At 33.5% G+C, this 25,502-nt stretch overlaps 1 protein-coding gene across 1 annotated transcript in view; it reads right to left on the bottom strand.

The window, feature by feature from the left end:
• Positions 1-25,178, bottom strand: part of LOC129223178 (troponin C-like) — a 31,211-nt gene extending 6,033 nt beyond the window's left edge. Inside the window, exons 1-4 of the mRNA XM_054857748.1 lie at positions 25,049-25,178; positions 16,484-16,514; positions 9,787-9,930; positions 7,015-7,266 (exon numbers count right to left, since the gene is read on the bottom strand). Coding sequence (XP_054713723.1) covers positions 7,015-7,266; positions 9,787-9,930; positions 16,484-16,514; positions 25,049-25,054 — 433 coding nt within the window. The 5' untranslated portion in view covers positions 25,055-25,178. The remainder of the gene's footprint in view (positions 1-7,014; positions 7,267-9,786; positions 9,931-16,483; positions 16,515-25,048) is intronic.
• Between the last annotated feature and the right edge of the window lie 324 nt (positions 25,179-25,502).

Raw genomic sequence — 25,502 nt, 5'->3', positions numbered from 1 at the left:
AAATGCTGTTGAAATTCGACCATCATTCCGAACAAACTTAAACACAGGGACACAAAAATTACGACCCATTCTTATGAAAACACTAATGTACTGATTTCTTTCATAAGATTTTGGAGAAATGTTCTTCTTAAAAGAAAGAATAACCATCGTTTTCTAGGAACTGAATAGTATAACTTATGAAGAGGTGCATCTGTTGTATTAACCCTCAGCAAGAAACAGCCCTTAATCTAAGAACACCTGATCTAATGCCTCTTGACTAATTCGCTTGGATTGCATTAAATCTCTGGTGCATCTGGATGAAGTCAGTTTGAATCAGTTGCGAGTAAGGATTGTGGCAACTGTAAGCAGCAAGACAGCTGATCAACTAAAAGATGGGTTCAATTCCATGGCGGAAAGTTGGTCTCTGTGCGTTGGCATGCAGGGTTAACATGTTTAACTTTATTAAATTCTTATATATATATATTCCTTGTTCAATGTATGCTTTCGTTTTCTTCATTGAACATGCTAATCATGAAAATGAACTGTTAGTTTTTGGGATTGTAACAAGAAACGCACGCTTCCTATATGAGATGGATAGTAGAGAGAGGAGTTAATTTTGAAGTACGAGAGGGTGATCAGTAAGAAAAAGATTGGAAATTGACAGTACAACTGTTATTGAAAAGACTTTTGCTAACCTAGAAAATATTCTGCATTTTCTACTTCATATGAAACTTCATTTGATAAAGCACTTCGTAAAAGCTTTAGACCAGCAGTGCCCAACCGGCCCATGGGCTACATGAGGTCCGCGAAGCTAATCAATGTGATCCACTGAACCTTCCGAAAAAACATATCATCTTCGTTCGGGAGTAAAGAGTGATTGCAGCAAGTTTGGAGCTAAACAGTCAGAAATTGGTTTCTAAACAACTTATGACAGTTTGATATTTATTAAATAAGCAAGTAGTATTGATAATAACAGTGCTTGGCTTCTAATTTTCATTCCGTTTCGTGTTTTTTCAAGCTATCAATAAAAAAGTTAAAGTTTTCTGTCCCGTGATATTCATCTTAATATTAGGCGCGCCTTTTGTTTGTAAAAAGGTTATTCATGACTGCTCTAAACCAAGGTAGTCGGTGTTTCAAACCTTTGCTTTATACATTTCCTGAATTAACTGCAGCCAAAGTAAAGGAAGGTCTCTTTATGTGACATGATATGGGAAAAATTTGCTGTATGTAGGACAAAGGTTGAAAAGAAAGCTTGAAGCTCCTATAGAAAAGTTGTTAATAAACTTCTGAGAAATTAAAAGGATCCTAACTTCAAAATAATTGTGCAAAGTATACTTCTCTTTTTTAATTGTGATATTCTGTTAGTTTAAAACTTTTTTTCTGCACACATCAGCTGAAAGATTTTCCTGAAAAGCCTGGTGCTGGGAGTGGGTAACAGTACACAAGATTTCACCAATATTTTAGGCAGATACCAAAGCAAATGGGATAACAAGGTGATAGCATGTTACTGCTGCTATCAGCAGTGACAACAACCGCAAATTACGCACAGAACTACTTCATGACGGAGTAAGCAACACAAAAGAAAAGCCATTGCAAAACTTTGGTATTAATGTAGTCACTGATAATATAAATATCAAGAATCATATACTTCCGTACTAATTACAGTATGTGATTCAAGCAATGTTGATTCTATGTGTGTATACAGGGTGAGTTCAATCGAATCCGCCATACGAAAGGGGGTGATAGAAGAGCCCAAGCAGAGCATAGAACTACCCATTATCGTGTTCACTCCTTAACCATAACCGAGTTTTGGTAAATTTAAGGAAAATGAGTAAAAAAAAACAAAATTCTGTGAAAATGACCGATTTCTGAAATATCTTGTAAGACCTACAAGGAAAATAAGTACATATTTAGAAAGAGCAGACTAAATCCTACAAAATGATAAATTTCGCATTAAGATAGTCGCATTTTACCGAGAGCTACAAGATTTGAAACATTGGACTTACTCAGAATTAAAATGGTGCCAACGTTTTTAATCGACATTTTCAAAAACAACCGTAAGAGCTACAATCGGGCAAACCTACCAAAAACTGGCCCATTTTATTAGCTTTCAGATGATACCACAATAAATCATATTGGGCTTCAAGTTCAGCTGAACGTCAGGCTTTTGTTGGAAACAGTGTAAAAATCTGCATTCGTTAAAAAAGGAAAACCAGCAAAGAGTCGCACTTTTCTGTTTTGAATTTTCTGTTTCACGATAGCATGTTGCTTTCTTTGTTTAAGAAAATGATATTTTTATATAAAAATAATAGTTTTAACAATTTAATAAAGAAGAAAAACACATGAGATAACGATTCGTAGAAATAAAAGAAGCATTACTTTCCCATGCTTTTCACAAAGAGAAAATCAATAACAAACTAGTATGTTGTGGCCATCACGGAACTTTCTTCTATATTTTCCCTTTTTCTCATCCCTCCCCATGCTTGACGAAGAAGCAATATTCCTAATAAAAACAAAATTATACATGCAAAAACTTGACGACCATCCCAATATCTGAATTATTGCAAAAGCAAAGCAAAGAGCAAATATTGAAAGTTATTTTAAAAGCCTTGCTTGAATTAATTACAAATATTTTATTTGTTAACAAACATAAGATGGCAACAGTTAAAAATTTTAAATCATTGAGATAATATTTCCGATCATTTCCATACAATTAAAATCACGAGAAATACGCAGACGACAATCTATTACGATTTATCTTTCTTATTGTTGCATTAATAAAGCTATTTTTATTCGCAAAAAAAAAAAAAAAAATCAACACCTCTTGGAGCGATTGGAGTCAAAATTGAACCAAAGCCTGTTTACGTATGGATTCAGATATATTCCAAATTTCAACCAGAACGTAGCATTACTTCTTGAGATAGGGCACTCACAATGGAAAAAAGAACGGGCGATTGCGCTACCCCCTTTTTAGCTGTTGACACCAAAATAAAATTAGCTCTTATACCCACTTAGGGCTACTTGTCAAAAAAATTTTGTTTGATTCCGTTCGTTATTTCTTGAGATACAGCAGTCACAATTGACGACAAAAAACGTTCTATAACTCAACCCCTGTTTGAGCTATTGACACCAAAATTGAATCAGCACCTGCTCCTGTTAGGGGCAACATGTGGACCAAATTTTGTTTATTCCGCCAGTTACTTTCTGAGGAATAGCAAGCACGCGTAACTCAAAAAACGTCCCATTGCTCCACCCCCCTTGGAGAAATTCGCGCCAAAAACCAATGGGCACACGTTCACATAGGGGCACATATGTGCACCAAATTTCGTTCAATTTCATGCGGTAGTTTTTGCTGTAGAGCGGCCACAAAAAACTGGTCACACACAGACGTGACACACATATACACACACATACACACAGACAGACAGACATTTTCCAAAAATAGTCGAAATGGACTCAGCACACCTCAAAACGTTCGAATCCGTCAAAATTCGAAATTCGAAAATTTGCACGAATCCAATACTTTCTTCTATTTATTAGATATAGAAAAAAGTAAAAATGTTACATCAACATCGATTAGTACATTTAATAAACCTTCAAAATTTACAATAGCTGCTGAAATTGGTCGCCGCCACACCTGATACACGCTCTTGCCCTTTTGCGAACGGAAACAACCGTTGCTCTTAGAGAAATTTCATTCCTTAGTTTCTCTACTGCTTCATCAAGCCGGTCACTCAATTCTTGCAAACTTGCTACTTCTGTTTTGTAAATTTCAAGTTTTAAGAATCCCAAAACAAATAAGTCCACTGGCGTCAGGTCTGTGGATCTAGGTAAGGCCCCTATAGTGGAGGAGCCGACGCATCCGCCATTTTGGAGCAAACTTGATCCAGTGCTTCGTAGCGATAACATTGCTGCTGATGTTTACATTTCTTTAGCATGTGTTACATTGAGTCAAATAGGTGGTTGTTCGGCTGTTAATTGTGTAAACGGCTCCAAAAAAGGATTTCAGCTCTTCAGATTTCCAGTAGATGCAGAAAGAAAAAGGAAAGGGATAATTAATAGCCCACGAAGTGACTGGCAGCCTGGAAACGACGCCAACTGTTTCCAAAATTTCGCCAATGCTCACCTTCGCTCTCCGACTCGCTCGTTCCCTATTTGGCGAATGATTGCCAATAAAGGTAGCTTTCCCTGTAGTACGCTTGCTCCAAAATGGCGGATGCTTCGGCCTCTCCAGTTATAGGGGCTCTAGATCTAGGGGGCCAAGGGATGGGGCCCGTACGACCAATCCATTGGGGATACTGTTCAGTTAGAAATTCCCGAACGGCATTCGAAGAATGTTTACGGGCTCCATCGTGTTGGAAAATGATTTTTGCCCTCTCCTGAACAGGAATAGCATCAAGAAGGTGAGGCAAATGATGTTCAATGAACTCTAAACATATGTTTCCTTTTAGGTTACCTCGAAACACATACAGACCAATTAAATGATCTCCTATTACGCCAAGCCAAACATTTATGCGGAATCGAGTTTGGAATGATGAGTTTCGGGTTAAGAAAGGATTATGTTCAGCATAATGATGCCAGTTATGCAAATTTATGATACCCCCTCTAGTGAACAGCGACTCATCTGTCCACAATATCTTTCTTAGAAAATGGTGATCATCAGTGTCTCGGGCTAGTAGCCATCTGCAAAATGTTACCCGCGTTTCTAAATCTGAATTGCGCAGTTCTTGTACTAGAGTAAAATGATACGGGTGATACTTGTTTTGGTGCAATGTTTTAATCACTTTACGTTGTGACAGTCCACCTTCAATAGCAATCGAGCGTGAACTCACACTTGGGTTTTCCACTACTCGGTCCAGCACATACTGCTCCACATCGGCAGAACGGTGATCCTGGCCCCTCTCGAACATCGTACCAAATGAACCTGTCTCCCTGAGCTTTCGATGCATAGAGGCGAACACAGCTCGATTAGGTGCAGAACGATTTGGGTAACGGAGACGGTATTCTTTCTCGGCTCTGCGAGCATTACCATCACAAAATCCGTACACGAAATGCATATCAGCATACTCTTCGTTAGAAAATCGAGACATACCCAAAAATCGGGAAAAAAATATAGCAACTTATCTTTAGAAACTTTAACGAAAACTTTCAAAAACTAAAAACACACTCTCTACTGACTTACTGTAAAAGCAATCATAATTCTAGCATTTTCCCAAACACATTTACAAAATATCAAAAGATTAAAAAGAGGCAAACGATACATAAAATATTATGACAAATGAATAATTCTGTTTAGTTTTTATTATTAATTGTTTTGTTAAACAAATGCTTCTTATTTTCAGACGATATTTTTCACAATCATAAATCGTAATCGGAAATCATTTGATGCGTCTGTAAACGTTTTAAGGTCTTATAATGCAGGATGCTCATATTTAGAGTTCATTGAACATCATTTGCCTGACCTTCTTGATACTATTCCTGTTCAGGAGAGGGCGGAAATCATTTTCCAACACGATGGAGTCCCTGCACATTCTTCAAATGCCGTTCGGGAATTTCTAACTGAACAGTATCCTCAATGGATTGGTCGTATGGGCCCCATCCCTTGGCCCCCTAGATCTCCAGACCTGACGCCAGTGGACTTCTTTGTTTGGGGATTCTTAAAACAAGAAGTTTACAAAACAGAAGAAGCAAGTTTGCAAGAATTGAGCGGCCGGCTTGCTGAAGCAATAGGGAAACCAAGGAATGAAATTTCTCTAAGAGCAACGGTTGTTTCCGTTCGCAAAAGGATAAGAGCGTGTATCAAGTGTGGCGGCGACAAATTTCAGCAGCTATTGTAAATTTTGAAGGCTTATTAAATGTACTAATTGAAGTTGGTGTAACATTTTTTGTTCTTGATTTTCCCTTTGTGAAAAGCACGGGAAAGTAATGCTTCTTTTATTTCTACGAATCGTTATCTCATGTGTTTTTTCTCTTTATTAAATTGTTAAAACTATTATTTTTATATAAAAATATCATTTTCTTAAACAAAGAAAGCAGCATGCTATCGTGAAACAGAAAATTCAAAACAGAAAAGTGCAACTCTTCGCTGGTTTTTCTTTTTTAACGAATGCAGATTTTTACACTGTTTCAAACAAAAGTCTGAATTTCAGCTGAACTTGAAGCCCAATATGATTTATTGTTGTATCATCTGAACGTTAATAGAATGGGCCAGTTTTTTGCAGATTTGCCTGATTGTAGCTCTTACGGTTGTTTTTGAAAATGTCGATTAAAAATGTTGGCACCATTTTAATTCTGAGTGTGTCCAATGTTTCAAAGCTTGTAGCTCTCGGTAAAATGCGACTATCTTAATGCGAAATTTATCATTTTGTAGGATTTAGTCTGCTTTCTCTAAATATGTACTTATTTTCCTTGTAGGTCTTACAAGATATTTCAGAAATCGGTCATTTTCACAGAATTTTGTTCTTTTACTCATTTTCCTTAAATTTACCATAACTCGGTTACGGTTAAGGATTGGACATGATAAAGGGTGGTTCTATGCTCCGCTTGGGCTCATCTATCACCCCCTTTCGTATGGCAGATTCGATCGAACTCATTCTGTATATATATGCATATACTTATATTTATACTTATGAGTATTAAAGTAATATTTCACACAAAATTTAATTCTACGTACTTTGTTTTACTTCTTAAAAATGTATTTTCATTCTGTAAAAAATAGGGTTTTTTTTTTTTTTTTTTTCAAATTTTTAAACGCAATTTTCAAAAAACTTTACCATACCAATAGGCACATAAGTAAGTTGTTATTTAGCAAATTATACTTTTTCATTTAAATTTTACAGACTTGTATACAAAATTATGGAAATAAAACTCCAAACTCAACTTGTGAATAGTGAATAACAATTAAATAACAGCAAAAAGAGAGAACTATTCCTTGTACTCCAGAAAACCTCAACTGATTCAACGTGATAAGACACAAAATTATAATCAAATGCAACTTTCAATGCAAAAAATATGTATGGGGCTAACTAAGCTTACCATCAAAGTCTACGGTGCCAGATCCATCTGTATCAATTTCGGCAATCATTTCGTCAAGTTCATCCTCCGTCAGTTGATCATCAAGCGCTCTCAATATCTCTCTCAGATCCCTCACGTGGATGTATCCATTTCCTTCCCTATCGTACATTCGAAATGCTTCTCGCAACTCTTCTTGAATCGCTTCTGAATCTTCATCAACGAGGTATCTGGCAGTGAGTGTCAGGAATTCGTCAAATTCTAATTCACCACTTCCTATAAAAAAATATAATTAATTGTAAAAAATCTACAAAGAATGGAATACTATACATAAAGAACCACACTCTGATTTTCAAAATACATACTGAAAGGTAACTGTTATGGTAATTCTCAGAAGGCAAAAGCCCTTACGGAATCAAGCAAAAGTATAAAAATTGATGGTCCGTTGAAAACAAACACTAAAATATCATTTTCATTCTAACTGAACAGAAAGCAAAGATTTATTTATTTATTTATTTATTTATTTATTTTTCAATATAATCCTCATTTGCAAGTGAAGATTCCTCCTCGTCGAAAAATGTTCAAAAAAAAATTTCTTTAAGGTCCATTATTTCTTCACTGACATCTTTGAAGAATAAATTGCATAAATAAAATTAATGTGCGACACGTGTGTTCAAATACATACTAGCTAGTGCAAATGAGTTTGATATTCGCAGTTTGTATAAAAAAAATAATTAGCCAGCTTAAAGTTTTATTAGTTCCCAAAGACTCTTGGAACATTTGCTTTTCAACGTTTTTAGATGCCATGTTGACAGTATTGTGGTTTTGGCTTCATAAAATTACTTTATTAAACCAGATGCTTTACAGCTTAAATTTAGAATTCATCATAACATTTCTTTTTTCTTCTCTTATTTTTCTGTGAAAAAAGGAAAAGGAATAGACTGTCGTTAAACTTCAACCTAGGTTCCCAGGGTGTGATTTCCTCTCTTTGTGCTATAACTCAGTCTTTTGCTCTCATGTCAGTAGATAAAGAATTGGAAAAATAACTGTTGTACGCTATTAAATGAAACAGATGCAAGGTGCATGATTGTACGCAGTCCTCTTATATCTCTACCTACATTTAAAGACGAAAAGTAGGGAAGTTCATGTATAAAATAGAGATACTTTAAAAGAATGAAATGAAATTAACGGCAAAAATTTGACCATAAATTGAGTTTTTTAATTTAAAAGGAAAATTATTCAGGGTTGGTGATTTTTTTTAATCAAAAAGTTGAATTTTTGATTTATTTAAATCAGATGTTTTTTATTTTTTTAAATCTTCAAAAATTTGAAGATATTAATTACTTTACATTTATAAACATAATATATTTCGTACAATAGGTAAATCTATTCAACTTACTTTTAAAATTAAGATTTCTCTTACAATTCAATACATTTTTTTAATTTATAAATGCGTTATAATGCTTAGATAAGATGTGGTTTTGTTTTATGCTTTGCTTAAAGATAAGGTTTCCATCGTCAAGTACGTTTTTATTGTAAAATGATATGTTGAACAATTACTTTTCTTAAGTCATGGTGTATAGGAAAAACTGCAAACTTTTATTTTGTTCTGAACTGTAATATTAGAGAAAAAGTAATGTTGCAAGAATGTAAATATCTCACACACACAGAAAGAGGGATCTATGTAATTTTGTATGTTGCAGTTAAGATAGTATTCTGCAGAGTAGTTAAATTTAGAGCAATATATTTTAAAAATGCAAAATTTATTTATAAAAATAAATCAACTGATTTTAATTAATGATTCTGTTAAAAAAACACTTGATTCGATGCTCAAATCTTACTCAAAACTTTAAAAGTCCACTTGCATCCCTTTGCTTTTCACAACCTCAATTTGTGTTTTAATTAGTGTTAAAAAAATGCATTTGCGTTTTTCTAATTGAACGCGTTTATCAAAGCGTTTCCGTAATACTTAATTAAATTCACATGTCACTATTTTTCCAAGAAGAATGCTCTCTCAGAAGTTTTGTGGTGAAAGTACACGTTACATCCACGAAGAAAAAAGTTTTATTTCAATGTCACGAGGCGTGCACTTACAGCGAAATACAAATACCACGCCTCCTTGTCAGGAAAGAAATAAACGTCAAAATACTTTTATTTGTACTTCTAAAGCACTTTATTGCAAAATATTTGACCATAAATGTATTTTTTCAGTAGAAGGTTTTTGGTTTGTATCTGGCGCTTTAAGATTCTACTTATGAAAAACATTTTTGTATTTCTACAATATTTATAACGTCTTATGAACGGATTGTTGCCAACAAGCCAAGTGAGAAGCAAAACGAAGTCCTTTCAAGTTATTACGGACGGATATCTGACGGAGTAAACAGATTATGAGATACATGATGATGATTTGATGATATGTGTAATATGTGTGGTGATATGTGAGATATGATTACGATTGATTTGATGATGTATGATAATAATTTGAAAACGAAATAGCTACTAATTTTAAATGTTTAAAAGCAATGTTTAAAAAAATTTTTAAAAGGTTTTTAAATAAAATCTACTCCTATTACGAAATCAAATACAGTAAAACCTGTGAAGTGGGCCACCCTTGTAAGTTGACCATCTGTCTAAGTTGACCGCTTTTTTCAGGCATGGAATTAGCCGTTATCATATAAATCAACCTTTGTAAGTTGACCAACTGTTGAAGTTGACCACTAATGTAATGCACCGCAAGTGGTCAACTAACCCAGGTTTCACTGCATAGAATAAATTAACAAGATACGTCTTGCATACCGTCTGAATCAATTTCTTGAATGAGGTCCTTAAGGTCTTTCTCTTCAAAAGTTTGTCCAAGTGTCCTCAAAATTGTAGCCACCATGTTGGTATGAATGCAACCTCTTTTGTCTCGATCGAACATATCAAAAGCTTTGCGCAGCACTATAAAAGCAAACATCAACTTTAAGTAACGGTACATCATTAATTGCAAACATTTTACAATCATTTCACAACTCAAGTCACAATAAAATACAATCAGAGATTCATAAGCAAAATTGTTCCAACTTAAAAAAAATAATAATAAATAAGAAGCTTTTAGTATTTTATTAAAATAAGTTATTTCAATATGCTTCTTTTTATTTTTATTTCGGATTTAATGAACATGCATGGGTATGCACTGTCGACATCGGATAAACTCAGCAGTTTCATTTCTCACTTTGGAGTACATAAAAAATATCCCAGAGAACTGCATCTCTAGGACATCACGTCCGGTATGCAAGTAAAAAAGCATTTTCTGCAACACGAGCACCGGTATGTGTGAAACTCTGTATAGAAAAATGTTCAAAGTATCGACTGCTCATATAGAAACATAAAAGCGACTGTGGAATAGCTGGTTGTACTTGTTTAATTCTGAACACCGGATATGATGTCATCTGCCATTTTTGCTCGAAAACAATGGACTATATAAATGCTTTTCTAGTTTATATACTTCAAGCGAGGAATCATATTGTGCAGATTTCATCTGGGGTTGATGAGACAACCTGTATACATTTAAAAAGCTACTGAACACCGCTTTAAAGAATGAACTAGTTGTTGAAAAGAAATTTTGAGAAACTGCAATTTCTAAAACTTTCATTAATTTTCTGGATAATAATGCCTTACAAAACATTATTACCCAGCAAATTAGTTTGCAAAATTTGTCTAGACGAAAAATACCTCTTGTACAAAAACTAAATATCAATAAATTGTTTTCTATCATCACAATTCCCATTAAAATAATCAATTATCCAACGTATTGAAGCACAAAACATGCAAATTATTGCATTTCACATGGCTTTGATGCTCTTTTTGATGCGAAATTTCAAAGAACGGCGGGCCTGTCCAATGTATCCGAATCCGAAATTGCAAACAATTTTGTAGATCCCACAACAATTGAGAGGGTGAATAGAATCTTTAAGAGAAGAGAACGAAAGTTTATTAATGGGAGAAAACACCACTTGGAATTGGAATCGCTTCAGAATCTTAGCAACCTGAAAACTACTGTACCAGGAAAGAAAGGCAGAACAACCAAATTCTTAGTGTTGAAAGTTCCATTAAGAACAATATTTTGAGATTTTTTGCAAAGTTTTTTATAAATGGAATCAACTAAGGTGGGCGGATAGTCTCTATCAACAGCCACAGCTCCTAAATAATTAAGTTCCGCATTAAGAAGCTCAGGTGTAGAACAAATATTCATTGCACGATAAACAAATGTGTTGAAAGCAGAATATTTTTGATTAGGAGGGTGAGGCGATAATCTGTGTGGGGGTAAGGAAACAGCAAAAGGTTTACGATAAACCGTAGTTTCAAAACCTGATTCAGTTCGAGAAACGAGAACATCCAGAAATGGAAGGCAATTATTCTGTTCTTTTTCACAAGAGAATTGAATATGAGGATCAATGGAATTTAAAATAGATAAAGCTTCATCAATGCTAAGTTGATCGTGGTTCATAAGAACAAAACAGCCGTCAACATAGCGAACATAGAATTGAAACTGTAGTTTCTGAAACAACTTAGTCTCAAAATAATGCATGTAAATATCACTAAGGATGGGCCTAAGTGGGTTTCCCATAGCTAGACCATGTGACATAGTATAAAATTTACCATTAAAAACAAAGGAACATTGCTTTAGACAAGTATGCGTGAGGAAAACTAAATCCTCAATTTCCTTAGACGTAAAATGAAATTCAGAAAGTGTACTCTGAAGGCATAACAATGAACCCTCGACCGGAACGTTCGTAAATAATGAGTTCACATCAAAAGAAGCCATACGAAGCCATAAGAATTATATGGAACGAAATTCGGAATTTTTTTGACAAAATCGATAGATTTTTTCATAGTAAATACGTTATGACTCATAAGAGAAGTAAACACAGAGACTAAATATTTCGCAAGTTATAAGAAGCCATACCAATATTGGAAACAATCTGGCTGAAAAGAATGCCAGCTTTATGTACCTTGGGTAAAGCATAAAATCTAGCACAATTAGCAATAGAAGAAATAACAGAGCGTTTAATATTTAATGGAATAGACTGAACAGACTTGACAGCAGAAGAAATAGTCTTTAACACATAATCACAAGGATCATTAGAAATCTCTTAGTCTGGACCAGAAGAAATCAAATCATTAGTTTTGTCAACATAAGATGATTTGTCAAGAACAACAATTTGACCTTCCTTGTCAGCTTTGGTAACAACTATATCTGAATTAGAAATTAAATTCTTTACCGTACGACTAACAGTATTAGTAAAGACGGGTTTGGAAATTCTAGAATTAAACTCCACATTGGAAGCAATAAGATGCCTAACGCAATCTTTTTGAGTGGAAGATAAGGAACTAAATTTAAAGGCTTTCTCAATAGGAGCAATAAGCTTAGGGAAAGAAGGTTTGCTGGCCAGAGCAAAATTATTATTGCATTTTAGAGCATTAATTTAAGAGCTGTTTAAAAGAACAGTAGAAATATTAACGACAACATTTTTATTAACCACTGGTAAATTTTCCGCTGGAACAACTTTCGAATTTTTACAAAGCTTAGCTAATTTCTTTTTCAAAACAAGTTGATGATTCTCTGAAGAACGAAGGGTTCTAGACCAAGACATTCTATCAACATCATCAAAATCAGAAATAGAATTTGAAATAGAGAGATGCAAATCATAGAGCTCACGTTCAATAAACGAGAGACGTTTCCTAGTTTCTTGGATCGAAGCTTTAAGTAGAGCCAATTTCGACCGAAAGATAACTTTATCAATTTTTACAGAGCGTGGTAAGTTACATTTCAAAGAAATAAAATTCGGAATAATTTTCCTGCATCTACATTCTTGAAGAAAATTTAAATGATTCAAAAAGCGAAACTTCTTAATACGAAGATTACAAAACCTATTAATTTGAGACATTACAACAACAAAAAACTGAAGCACATAAGAAAAAATAATTGTCAAAAATGCAAATCAAATTAAAACAATAACAAGACTAAATAAGAAAAATGAAGCAAAATTCAAAACTACAGATACAACAAATACAAACAAAATTCAAAATAAGAAGAAAGAAAAAAGAAAGTAGAGCGCAAACGTACGGCCCGCTTAAGCCAACGAAATAACGAATAAATACCTTTGTGCTGAAAATTAAAATAATCAATTATCCAACGTATTGAAGCACAAAACAAATATGCAATAATTTGCATGTTTTGGGCTTCAACACGTTGGAAAATTGATTATTTTAATTTTCAGCACAAAGGTATTTATTCGCTACAATTCTCATTGTTAAACTGCTCGATAGAGATTATTGAAATTAATTTTTAAGAGAAAACACAGCAGCAAAGAATTGCGCTGCAGCATTACTCCTTTTCTCGTATGCTGCCTTCATCAACCTCATTTGAAATAGTGAAACGTATCCGTGCTTCCGTAATCCGACAAAAGTAGCAAAATTGTTTGGAATTGCACATTATAAATATCATCGTAATATGTGTAAATATCATGCCCTTTCGTAATAACCTTCTATGTGAAAAAAAGATATGAAGTTTGAACCGGTTTCAACCTTTGCGAAAACGGAAGGACAATAAGCCATAAAAAACAGAGGTCATAGAAGAGGCATATGAACTATAAGCGATACTGAAGCAACTGTTGTTGACGTGTCCATAGTTAAACACTACGGAAGAATTGAGCGCCATTGCCTCAAGAGGTAGAACTTCTTTATTTACTTTCAGTAAAACAACGCAAAAACGATTTACTGTATAAAGAGAGGAAATATCACCAAGAACACCTGTGGAACTTGGACCCATAACCTCCGACATCTACTACAGAACCACGGAAGCCTCTCTGAATCAAATGGGAAATATGTATGACTTTTCAATATGTTATTAAAAACAAAATTTTACTGATGGAATGATGTGATTAAAAAAGTGAACGCTCATTATTTGGTTCAAGCTGAACTAATGATGACATTCACTGTGTCAGAGGCATAAATATGTAATTGTGTTAAACTCTTTCAGTCTTTGGCAATGAAAACGACTTTTTCAAGAGACAAACTTTAATTCAATTGAACTTTTTGGAGAACTTCTTTCAAACAGGCATTTAATTCATAGATGTAGTATTAACTAGATACACAACGAGAAACTGGTTCCACGGACAACCGAGATCAACTAGTAAGCGACCGAAAAGCGCATGCGTGAAAACAACGTTTGTCGTAACCTACGATGATGAAAACAGAGTTGCTGGAGATCAGTGATTGCATCTTCGTAGGCTACGCTTTTGCAAGTTTACTTCAGGGTTCAATCAATGGTGGCCAGCTGTAGCCGCCATGAAGTTTTTTATCTAGTTATACAGAGCTATCATTCAACTACGTTTCGTAAGAATAAGATTCCTCATTACTCATGATAGACGATCTTTTTATTCGAATTCTTTATCGTAAGCATTTTTACAAATTTTAAAAAGCTTAAAAATAACATTGAATATAAAATCACACAGCAAAGTAGTCAACTTTTTTTTTTCACAACTGAGATTGCAGTAGTGCATTTTTTAACACAGTAATTCATTTTGAATGTTTAACATGCAAGTGTAAGGCATGTAAGTGCCAAAATTAAAAATTTAGAGACAATTAGTGCAAATGGTAGAAATTCTCATCTTTTTAGGGACAAAATGGTATTGGTTGCTTTCGTAGATGCTGCTATACGGCATGATTTAAGAAAACTTTTCAACGAAAGTCAATTTAGGTTTGAAATGTGTACTTTGAAAAGCCGCTTACATCCCTCTGCTAATAACTGCCTCATATAATACCCTTTAGAGAATAAGGGAAACTTTCCAGGATTTTCTAGTACAATTATTTTCTGAAGTACCATATAGATCAGTGATGCCAAAACCTATGGCCCGCAGGTCACACTGTAAAAAAATGTATAACCTTACTCCATAAGTACGGTGACTGCATTCTGCACTTAGTGTAACCTTATTTCAGCGGTTAGCTTCCTCCATAAGTTACTCCATTGCTATGGAGGCAGCTAAGCTGCCACCGCTTTCACTGAGTAAGGTTACACATTTCTTTTACTGTACTTATCCAGCTCACGAAGCTTATTAGTGTGACCCTTTTTGTTTAATATAATAAAACGAAAAGCACGATTAATGACAATGTTACAAATTACGATGCCGAAAATTCAGAACTTCATTTCTGAATAACAGATGCAGCTAATAAAAGAAGCATAGTGATGATAACAACAGTTATTGGTTTTAATTTCCTTTCCTTTTCTATATTTTCACGAGCTATTTAGAAAAAAAATGCACTCTAAAAACAACAATTTCAAAAATGACAAGAAAGTACTCAAACTTGAACATATCGCGAGTCAAAATGACTCCGACTAAGTGGTATTCAAATTTGAAACATTCAAATACTTATCAAATACTCAAATCAACATACGCGCTCATTTTTGAGGTATTTCTGCTCATTCTTGAATAAGTAATAATTTCAAAACTGAGTATTCATTTTTGAGTATGAAATAATTCAGCACACTATTTGAAAACATGGGTACTCATATTTGAACCAAAAGGTTTCAAGAAAATTTGAAAGCATGAATGTACTCACTTTTGAAAACTTCATTTTCCTCAGTGTGGATGGCCTGCGAGAGTCATATAAATATAAGGTGAGGCCCTCATGTAGAAAAAGGTTGACCACCACTGATATAGATCATTAATTTATTATAAATATTTCTGTTATTACAAAAAGAAAGTTTTGTAGGGAGAAATGTATGGAAAAAGCTTTGCGACCAACGAAGAAGAGAATCATGTGAACTAATTTCATTTAAGCTCTTGATTGAAAACTTTGACTACTAAAACCTTTTGAATACATTTCACAAACAATACACAATGCACTTTGGTGCGTAAATAAGGCTTTGAACCAGAAGAACAGTCTCATTCTTCAAGCTATTAAATGAATCACTCTCATATGACACTTTGTTTTAATCTATAGTTCTATCCTCACTTGGATTAAATTACAAATACAATTTATAGAATTAAAGCATATAGCGAATTTCTGCCTATAAAGTAATAGCTTCAATTGCCCTTCATGCTTTACTCTGTGTTATTTAACTATTTATAACGAAATTACGTATGTGACGGGTTGTTGTAGGTTTTTTTTTTTTTTTTTTTTTTTTTTTTTTTTTTTTTCTTTCGACTTTGCTATAAAACAGACGCGGCTGTACTATTGCTATTTCAATGCATCTTTGATTCCCTTTATTAATTTTTCGTCAAATTTTTGTAAGGAAAACATTAAGCAGTGTTTTTAGTAATCTTAGCAAGTAAAACCAACATTTTAATGTGCAAATTAATGAACTAATTATTTTCAAAACTTCAAAAGCACAGTTTTTACGATATTTGGTGAAATATTTTGCGAATTATAAGTAATTTGATCAACCATGCTTTTAAAAAGACAGCCTACATTTGATGATAAATTTAATTAAAAAATTAATTCTTACTTTGTACTTGTTCAGGTGTTAGTTCTTCTACCTATGAGACAAAAAATTTTCTAATTAACGTTTTGCAAGACAGTATATTTTTACTACAAAAAAAGTGTACATTTGGTTATTTGATATACCGGGTGTTAATGAACTTTTGCACTGCTAAAAAATATTCATTAAAAAAATTCTTCTAATTTAAATACATATTTTTTTTAATTTTGATCTTTGTCTCAAACCTCTTTTTCACATTTTTTTGAACAATCACGATTGCTTATTGTTCTCATTTGACATTTTTTGATGTTCCGTTCCTTTTTCAGCTTGGATCAGGGCCTTTGCAGCACCACCTCCCGCCGCACAGTGGTTCAAGGGTGGAAAAAATAGCCATTTTTTTAGTTTTAAGATAAAAAATATTTCATGCCATAATTACTTAGCCCTTGAGTTGTAGTAACTAACTCCACAAGAGTTTTTTGGAAAAAAAATCGTTTTTACAAAAAAAAAAGCCGAGATTGTTGAACAATTATGTTTTTACTTTTTTCGGACTTACGACTTATGATTCAGTTTTAATTCATTCGTTCAATATGGAGGACTAAAATTTAATAAAATTCATTTCTGATTGGTTTTTCACACTTATAGGATGCATATTACATCGTAGTTAAAAATTAAAAAATCATCAACATTGAAAATTATTTAAAATTAAAAAAAATATATTTTCTTAAAAATATAATGAAAAGTATTGTGGAATATACTTTTATCGGCGGCTTCCGGTGAGCTAAAATTTACATATATCAATAGTTTAATCCTTCCTGTAAATAAACAACAACATTTTAGCTGCGACCACCTGCGACTGCAGTCGCGGCAGATGTTTTTGTTTGATCTTCGCTATTTACGAATACCAATTTAGTAAGTTAGAAAATAACTTGTAACGGTATGACGGGTGTAAATTGCTTTTTTATCAAAGAAATTGGTCATCAAATTTGACATGCTCCAGACTAACGTATGTCACAGTTTCACTACTTTGCAGGAGAGCCTAAAAACGTTTGTTTACTCACGAACGTTTGTTTCCGAAAGTTGGGGCTTTTGAAACATTCATCAATAAATATAGATTATTTTTTTAAAAACAGATTTACGTTGTTATGGCCTAATGCGGCGCATTATTCTACATGCAATGCAGTAGTAACCTGAAAATAACAATTTTCGGAACCGTTTGGCTTTAAAGAAGATACATATGAGAAAGAAATTTTTAAAACTCATATAGAATTCTATATAAAAGTTAAATAACCATTCTGTTCATAAAACAATGAAATTAGAAAATCATTAAACGTTTGAAGTTTCTGATTTTTTTTCAAAATCATTCTAGTATGTTCTCAGTTTGTTGCCAGAAAATATTGTTCGGATGTATCGATTGCAATAAATAAACCTTGCGTGTGGCATACGACTAATTTAATTGATATTTTTCACTAAAAACAGAAATGAATTTGAACTACAGAGAAACCCCGATTTCCCGTTTCTCAGAGGCCTGAATCAAACATAAAATACATAAAATGTGGGAAAACGTTCAAATCCAAAAACATAAAATAATGGAAAATGTAAGATACGAGAAATGTATAAAAAGCAAAAATCAGATAAGGAAACAAAAATAGTAATAACGGTTGCTACGATGACGCTTATAAAATGTAAACATGCAATGTTTTACGAAAAGAACATTTTTGTACACACCAGTTTAGATCATTCTAACACATTAAGTAACGAATCCGGGCTTTTAGGTTGAAAATAGTCAGTAATAATGAATCATTGAACCCAAAGTAAATACAGCATCTTCCAGAATTGGAACACTTTGCAAAGTTTTCTCCTGGTCTTTATGATAAAGAAAATAGTCTTTCACTATTATTAAGTTCTTAAATGCAGTATTGAAAGAAGAGACAAGTTGTGTTTCCTCTTCTTCTTGTTCATCTTCAGTCCATAAGGTCAGCTACGGATGGAGCAGAAGCGTTTCTGTTTCCATGGATTAACTTTCAACAGAGTGGATTATTCAAAAAATCAGTAATCCAACGTCAGAAAGCACAAATATTTGCAAAATATTGCAGACACGTGTTTCGGTGTTACAAGGAACACCTTTTTCAATGCAAAGAAATGTGAGCTTCTGGATGAAAAGTCATCCGAGAAAAGCAACACGGTGGAACAGGAGATAGTATAAATATCAAAAACTAGAAATTAAACAAAAACAAAAAAGATAAAATGACACCTGGAGGCAAAATTTATTATATAATTCCATCAGGAAAAAAACCGTTAAGTAATAAATTTACCAAAAAAACCCATAAACAATGCAAAAAGTCCAAAAATGAAACCACTCTGAATAAATTAGCAATAAATTTGCCAGCGGGAAAAACTATGTGTGAAAGCAATGTATCAAATGGAGAAATGCATTTAAGAACAAAGTGAAGGATAAACATATTGGAATTAGTTGATCACAAAACGAAATAAGAAAGCAAAAAATGAAAAAAATAAAAGTAAGAAATGTACGACGTTTACATAAAAAATAATATAAAAACTAAACCAATTTTAACAAAGGAGTCCACACAGAAGAAAAATACGGAATTGCAGTAAGATCATTGACTAAATTAGAACGGTTCCTCAGGATGTGGAAAGATTCCCAGAAATCAAGATCCAACGAATTGGGGTTTAAAAATGCACAGAGGGGAACACTTTTCTTAATTTTAAAACATTTTTTCTCATTTTTTTAACTGGGGAGGGAAAACGTAAAATGCGGGAAATTCATAAATAACAAACTTTTCATCCGGGTTAAATTAATATTATTAGTGTACGGAAAAACTTTGACCTGATGATAAAAAACGTAAAATGTGGGGAAAACGTAGATTCGAAAGACGTAAAATCGGGGTTTCGCAGTGAATACGATCAGCAAGCATGAAGATAAATATTTCCATGCAACAATTTTAACAATTTTCCAAAGCATTTTTTGAGAATATTCAAAGTTATTGAATTTTTTCCGCTTTTTTGTAGTTTTGAACCACTGTGCGCCGTCCTCCAGGCGTGGCGTCCCCCGGTCTTGAGCTATCCGCTTCTCCTGGTCGGAGGCATCCATATCCTACGCACACACGCCCACACACACATGCACACACTCATGCCTGCGCACAGACACAAACACGCACACACACTCATGCATCCATACAGACACAAACACATATGCCTATATACACACGCACATGAACGCCTACACACACAGCACTGCATACACAACACGCACACACATGCATACATACACACACGCGCGCACCCACACAAATGCGCCTACACAAACACACACGCGCATTCATACATACACACGCTCGTGATTGCGAAAAACATAATTTGAATTCAAGATGTCAAAAATTCAAATTAATATTTTTTACGCTTCTCCTTGTGCGCTTTTCGTACTTCTAAACAGGCTTAGAAGATTTTCAACTTCGCGTGAGGCACTAGCGCAGTCAGAAGTTACCTTTGGGTGGCTGATAAATAACGGCAATTTTATCGATGTAGACTGTCACACTTGAATTGGAAATATGTGTTAAATTGAATGATACTGAGGGAGGAGTTGACCCTCAATACTCCTCGCGGCACCCCTGAGATTTTTTTTCTTTCATGGACATTATTTTCAATTTTAAATATTAGCGGCACCTAGATGCCTCGAGCTATTATTGTACTGGTAGGGAGAAAAAGACTTAATGAGTTCAGGAACAAAATGAAAAACAAATAATGAAAAAAAAAAATTTTTTTTAAATAAATTTTCTTTGTCAGCTCAAGACTTGATAAACATCCTGTTCTTTTTTATTGAAGGTAATTTCAATTTATGATATGAATCACTTGATTGATAGAACAGTGCATGAATTTTTAAAATGTTAAAATGTTACTGTTGGTAACTATAAGATAATGTTGTTGTTTTTTTCGTGCAAGACTAAAAACGTTCTATATAATAAAAATTATTGTGAAGATGTTTCACAGTGTGTTGCTTATTATTTAAAGGAATGCATAAAAAGAGCAAAAAAAAAGTCGAATATGCTCTTGGGTCACTTCTATTTTAACACTCGAAAAAGTATTTTTAAAATATTAAGACTTTTCAAAGCTTGCATAAAGAACGATGACAAGGTGAATTCATTTCTCCTCTCATAGCGAACTGATGTTGGTAGTTAATCACCGTACCCTACCGACTATTTTTTGCTCTCAGCTATTCAAAAATAAAAGAAAAACCTCATTATTTATGGGGTGATCCAACGTGTGAGAGAGGTGAAGAAATTTACAGAAGGAAAATGTAAGTCAAAGCAAACATAAATAGTGTTTTATTCACGCTTTTTTCATGTTTATTATTTTAGAAATGCTGAAATAGGAAAACTATCTTCGCAAAAAAATTGTTTTTCTGCAAAATTTCAAGCTTTTTCTTTCATAGCAATGTCGTTATGGCTCCAATGTCATTATTTTTCTGGTTGAACAACTTATAAATAGGATTTTCAATATTATTATGGGTGCCCCCTTCCTAACAGCAGTGGTCGAGCACCCTCACAAATGCAAAAGAGTACAACCCCCTCCCCCCCCCCCCACCACACACAGAATGAGAATCTATGGAACTCCCCCTTCCCTCATGCGCAGTCTTGATATTTGTCAGTACCTTTTCAGAAAAGATAATTCTGAAACATATTCTGGATTTTCATTTATTTCTTAATTTCCTTTTCTGTCATTTTCAGGACTAACTTTTTTTCCTTTTATCGACTTTATAAAATATTTCCACGCATTGGAAGTTGTTTATCTTTTTGAATGTTCCTTGCTGTACCTTGAACTATTTTATGGAATCTGTTAGTCTTTTAGTTATTAATATAAAAAATAATAATATAATGAAATAATTAAATAACGATATACAGCAGTTAGCAGGACTTCAGGAAATTACTTTGAATTTCACAATAAGAAATAGATGGGCAGGAAATGCACATTAACTGTTGTACATTGTTTTTGCGCATAAGAATAAAATATTTCTGAACTATGTAAATGCAGAGAATTACATCATTCTACAAAAATTTTCTCTTTATATAGTAAACTAGTAGTATCCGCACAGCTTTGCTCGTAGTAGAAAATTAAAAGGTCTTTTGGTTCGCCTGCATATTTACAAATAATGTATGGTGAATTTCTCGCCAATTGGCTTGCCCATGTTACAGTTCCACGTTGTGATAACTTGGTAATTTACTCGTCCATCTTATGCTTATTTTGCTCGGGAAAATGTTCTTAAAATTGGAATAGAGAAATAACAAAATCGAATTTTGAAAAAATCTCTTCGAGGTGCACACCCCCATGCTACAAACTAACTTTGTGCCTCATTTCATTAAAATCGGCAGAACGGTCTAGGCGCTTTATTATCTCTTCATAGTAAACTAGAGGACCCGACAGACGGTGTTCTGTTCAAACTTTGTAAATTAAAAAGTTGAAAATTTTCAATAAACTATCAAGTGTTTGTATCGTTTTGTGAAAAAATAAGTAAAAAGAAAATGTTTTAAGCTGTTTGGTGTCAGAATGGGTCTATTTATTACAAATTGATTTATCTAATGCCAACTGAGCAGCTGTTTTATTAACTTTTTTCTCGTGTACTTGAAAGATCTTTATAAAATTTATGATTTGTTCCTCCAGCCATACTCAAAGGATAAGAATCGTTCTCAGATATTAAGTGTAAAAACTAACTACCCATCTAAAACAAACGGCAAATCCCTCTGCAACGTCCCCCATATGAAAAAGAGTAAAAGAATCGAAAGGATATCATTTGAAAAAATGATAAAGGTAAAAACCCTGAATAAGCGAAAACCACTCACCCACCCCACCTTCCCCTCGATATAAAATAAACATTCTTCAACTTACATGACTAAACTCTTTAAAAACTAAAAACAATTCTTGGCAATTTAAAATATTTCGCGAAAATATTTGTGTTCACAAATAAAAGATGGCAAGAGATAAACATTTCCAAACTTTAGAATTTCTCTGATCGTCTCGTCTGACGAGAATTAAAAGGCTTAGAATTTAATTAAAAATTTTCTAAAACAGAATGTAACTAGAGTTCTTGGAAGTTCCAAACAAATCCCATCATACGCAGAAATAATAGTTATTTCGAATGGTACCAATATTCTAAATGTGTCAATATGTTTTCCCCACCAACATCCGAAAAGAATGCTAAGTTTATTTTTAATTAATGTCCTATAAAGTGAAAATCGGGCTTGAAGGTTGTGGATTCAAATGTAACCATTATTTTTTTTTTTTTTTTTTTTTTTTTTTTTTTTTGAAACCATTGAGATGAAAAGAAAAATTTGAATTTCAAAAGGTTTTTACTTAGCAGGATATGTAGTAAAAAAATATTTTACACATGTACAATAATGGAGGAAGTTATTAACTCTTTATTAATCCTTGGAAGTCAATTACGAAGCCTCGTTTGTACTTCACCCTTGCACCCTATTCCTAAAAAACGGTGCGTTCAAAATTTCAGTTGGATCACAACCTAGGTCATATGTTTCAATATTCATTCAGGTATTGTATTATACTCTCAAAAATCCAAACCTATAATCATTAGTACCCAAACACATACGCCGACACACAAACATGTATATACAGATGTAATAAAATTCAGAACCAACAAAGTTGACTTCGTGTATGATCCGCCACAATAATCTCGATTTTGGAGCGTCTACTGTGCTTGAATTTTACTTGAAACTAGTGAAAGTTTTTAAAAAACTCTGTGTTGTGTATATTTCAAGGTAATTTTTCATTGTTACAGTTAACCAAAATATTCACAAGGATAAGTAAGGATTACACTAATTTCTCAGTCACTAACAAGCTTTGGTGCAATTGAATTTACTTCTAATTTTCAAAATTTTCTGCAATATATTATGGTTGATTGTGTCATTTATTATGATATACTTGTGCTTGTATTTCGGGTTCAGATGCACCCTCTTTCTGCACCACTACAATCAGTACTGTTTTTTTTTTTTCCAAAATTTAAGTCTACTGTGTTTTTTGAACGAATGATAATTAACAATGAGATTAACGTACGAATTAGCAATTAATTTGTCCGCATTCTAAATTATTAGCAATAACGCCAGTTTAATAGTAAATGCAAGAAATAAAAAGTATCGGAAAAATCTGATCAATCGATAAAGATGCTATAATAGTTTTTATACTCTAAAGTGATCTTGGGCACCGGCAGGGGTTAAGGGAGTGCCCTTGATATTCTGTTAATGTTGAAAAAAAAATAGTTACTTATGTTAAGCACTCAAATTAAATTTATTTTAATTAAAGCACAAACTACGAAATATTTGAACTACAAAGTGCATCACGAAAAATATTAAAGTCAAGTTTGTGGCTATGAATGCCGGGAGGGGATACAAGGGGATGTACTTTCACCGCTGACTTTTAAGAATAAAATTTTCTTTATTCAGAAAGATCTAACAACAAAATACTTTAAAAATTACAAATTACACTACGAAACATATTCAAGCATAAATTCCTCTTTTATGCTTGAGCGCCGGTAGAATGTTACAAAGAAGTGCACTTTCACCCATAGGTTTTCAAAAATAAAATTAAATTAATGTTAGAAATTCAACTGAATTTACCCCCTGTTTAACGTTATTAATTTATTTTGTTTTAAAAAAAATTAATGATTTTTAAATTAGTGAAGTGAAATTCATTTTAAGCAAAAGAAAAACTACAAAGATATTGTGATCAGAGAAATAAAACTTGTAATTTAAATAAATTTAAACAAAGGAGAAAATGCATCTCAGAATTCACTTTAAAATAAACAAATAAATAACAGAAAAAAATATTTAAAAAATTAAAATAATAATAATATGAAAAAGTAGGTCTTAAAACCAAATTTTCGTTGTTTTTTTTTTTTTTTTTTTTTTTTTTTTTTTACATGCGGTGTGTACCCGCACTCCCTTTCCAAACTCCTTATCTCAGAATTTACTTTAAAACAAATAAATAAAAAAAATAAAAAAGTTTTTTTTTGAAAAATAAAATATTAAGTAATAATGAAGAAAAAATAAAATTAAAAACAAGATTTTTTTATTTAAATGCGGGTGTAACACCCCCCCCCCCACCTGTCACCCAACCCCCCACCACCATCCCTTCCCAGCCTCCACCCCTGCATATGATTCTGTCGGCGCCCTTGAGAGTGTCTACATACTTCTGAATTCTAAAACTAGAAACTGCAGTAAAATAACCAAGATAAACCTTTTTCCGTTTTCTTTTTTTCCCCCCGATGTCCTCCTCCGCCTGTCATCGACTAACAACAGTTCTATGCTGTAATTTTGGAAAAGGAAAAAATCTTGAGACTATGATTCAAAAATGTAAATTTTTTAGGCTGTATGAGGTGAACATGCGATTTTAAATACTCCGCCATTGCAAATAGAATCACTCAATGTCTGTGTTTCATTAAAAATTAATAAACAATAATAAACAATAAAGTTGAATCTATAATTATTTTTTTAATTTAATTAAACACTCAAATTTTCAGTCCCATGCATAGGAACAAAAAAATCCTTTTGTAGATAGCTTTATACTCACGGACATTTCTGCAGTTTAGGGGACGAATTTCTTCGGATTATCCACTCAAATCGAGCGCAAGGAAGGTGCGGTCGAGCGAGCAAAATCAAAAGAGTTTCTGTGAGCCATGTGGCTCTGTTCCCTGACGTCATCGAGTGTCCGCTCTCCTTGAGTTCGAATAGAGCCAAAAAAAGCCCTTCGGCTTCTGCTTTGCTAAGGCCCCCCTCTTGGGTTACGCTGCCAAGAGGCCTGTTTTGCTTGCACGAAATATGGCTTTTTTGCCGAGCGCTTCTTTTGCAATAACAAACAACTCGCGGACGGAGCAACTCACACCCCCGCACTCGGCTCCTCGGCTAATTTGGAAAAGTGGAGGAACGTGCGAAGCTGCTGAGAAGCATCGATCTTACTCTTTGATGCTAACAATGAGGAGGGGGTTCGGAAAAATTCAATACAGTACTAGCTATGAGTGTTAGCT

Source organism: Uloborus diversus, chromosome 1, assembly GCF_026930045.1.
Source record: "Uloborus diversus isolate 005 chromosome 1, Udiv.v.3.1, whole genome shotgun sequence".
Classification (NCBI taxonomy): Eukaryota; Metazoa; Arthropoda; class Arachnida; order Araneae; family Uloboridae; genus Uloborus; species Uloborus diversus.
This window is presented reverse-complemented; position numbering and strand designations above follow the sequence as displayed.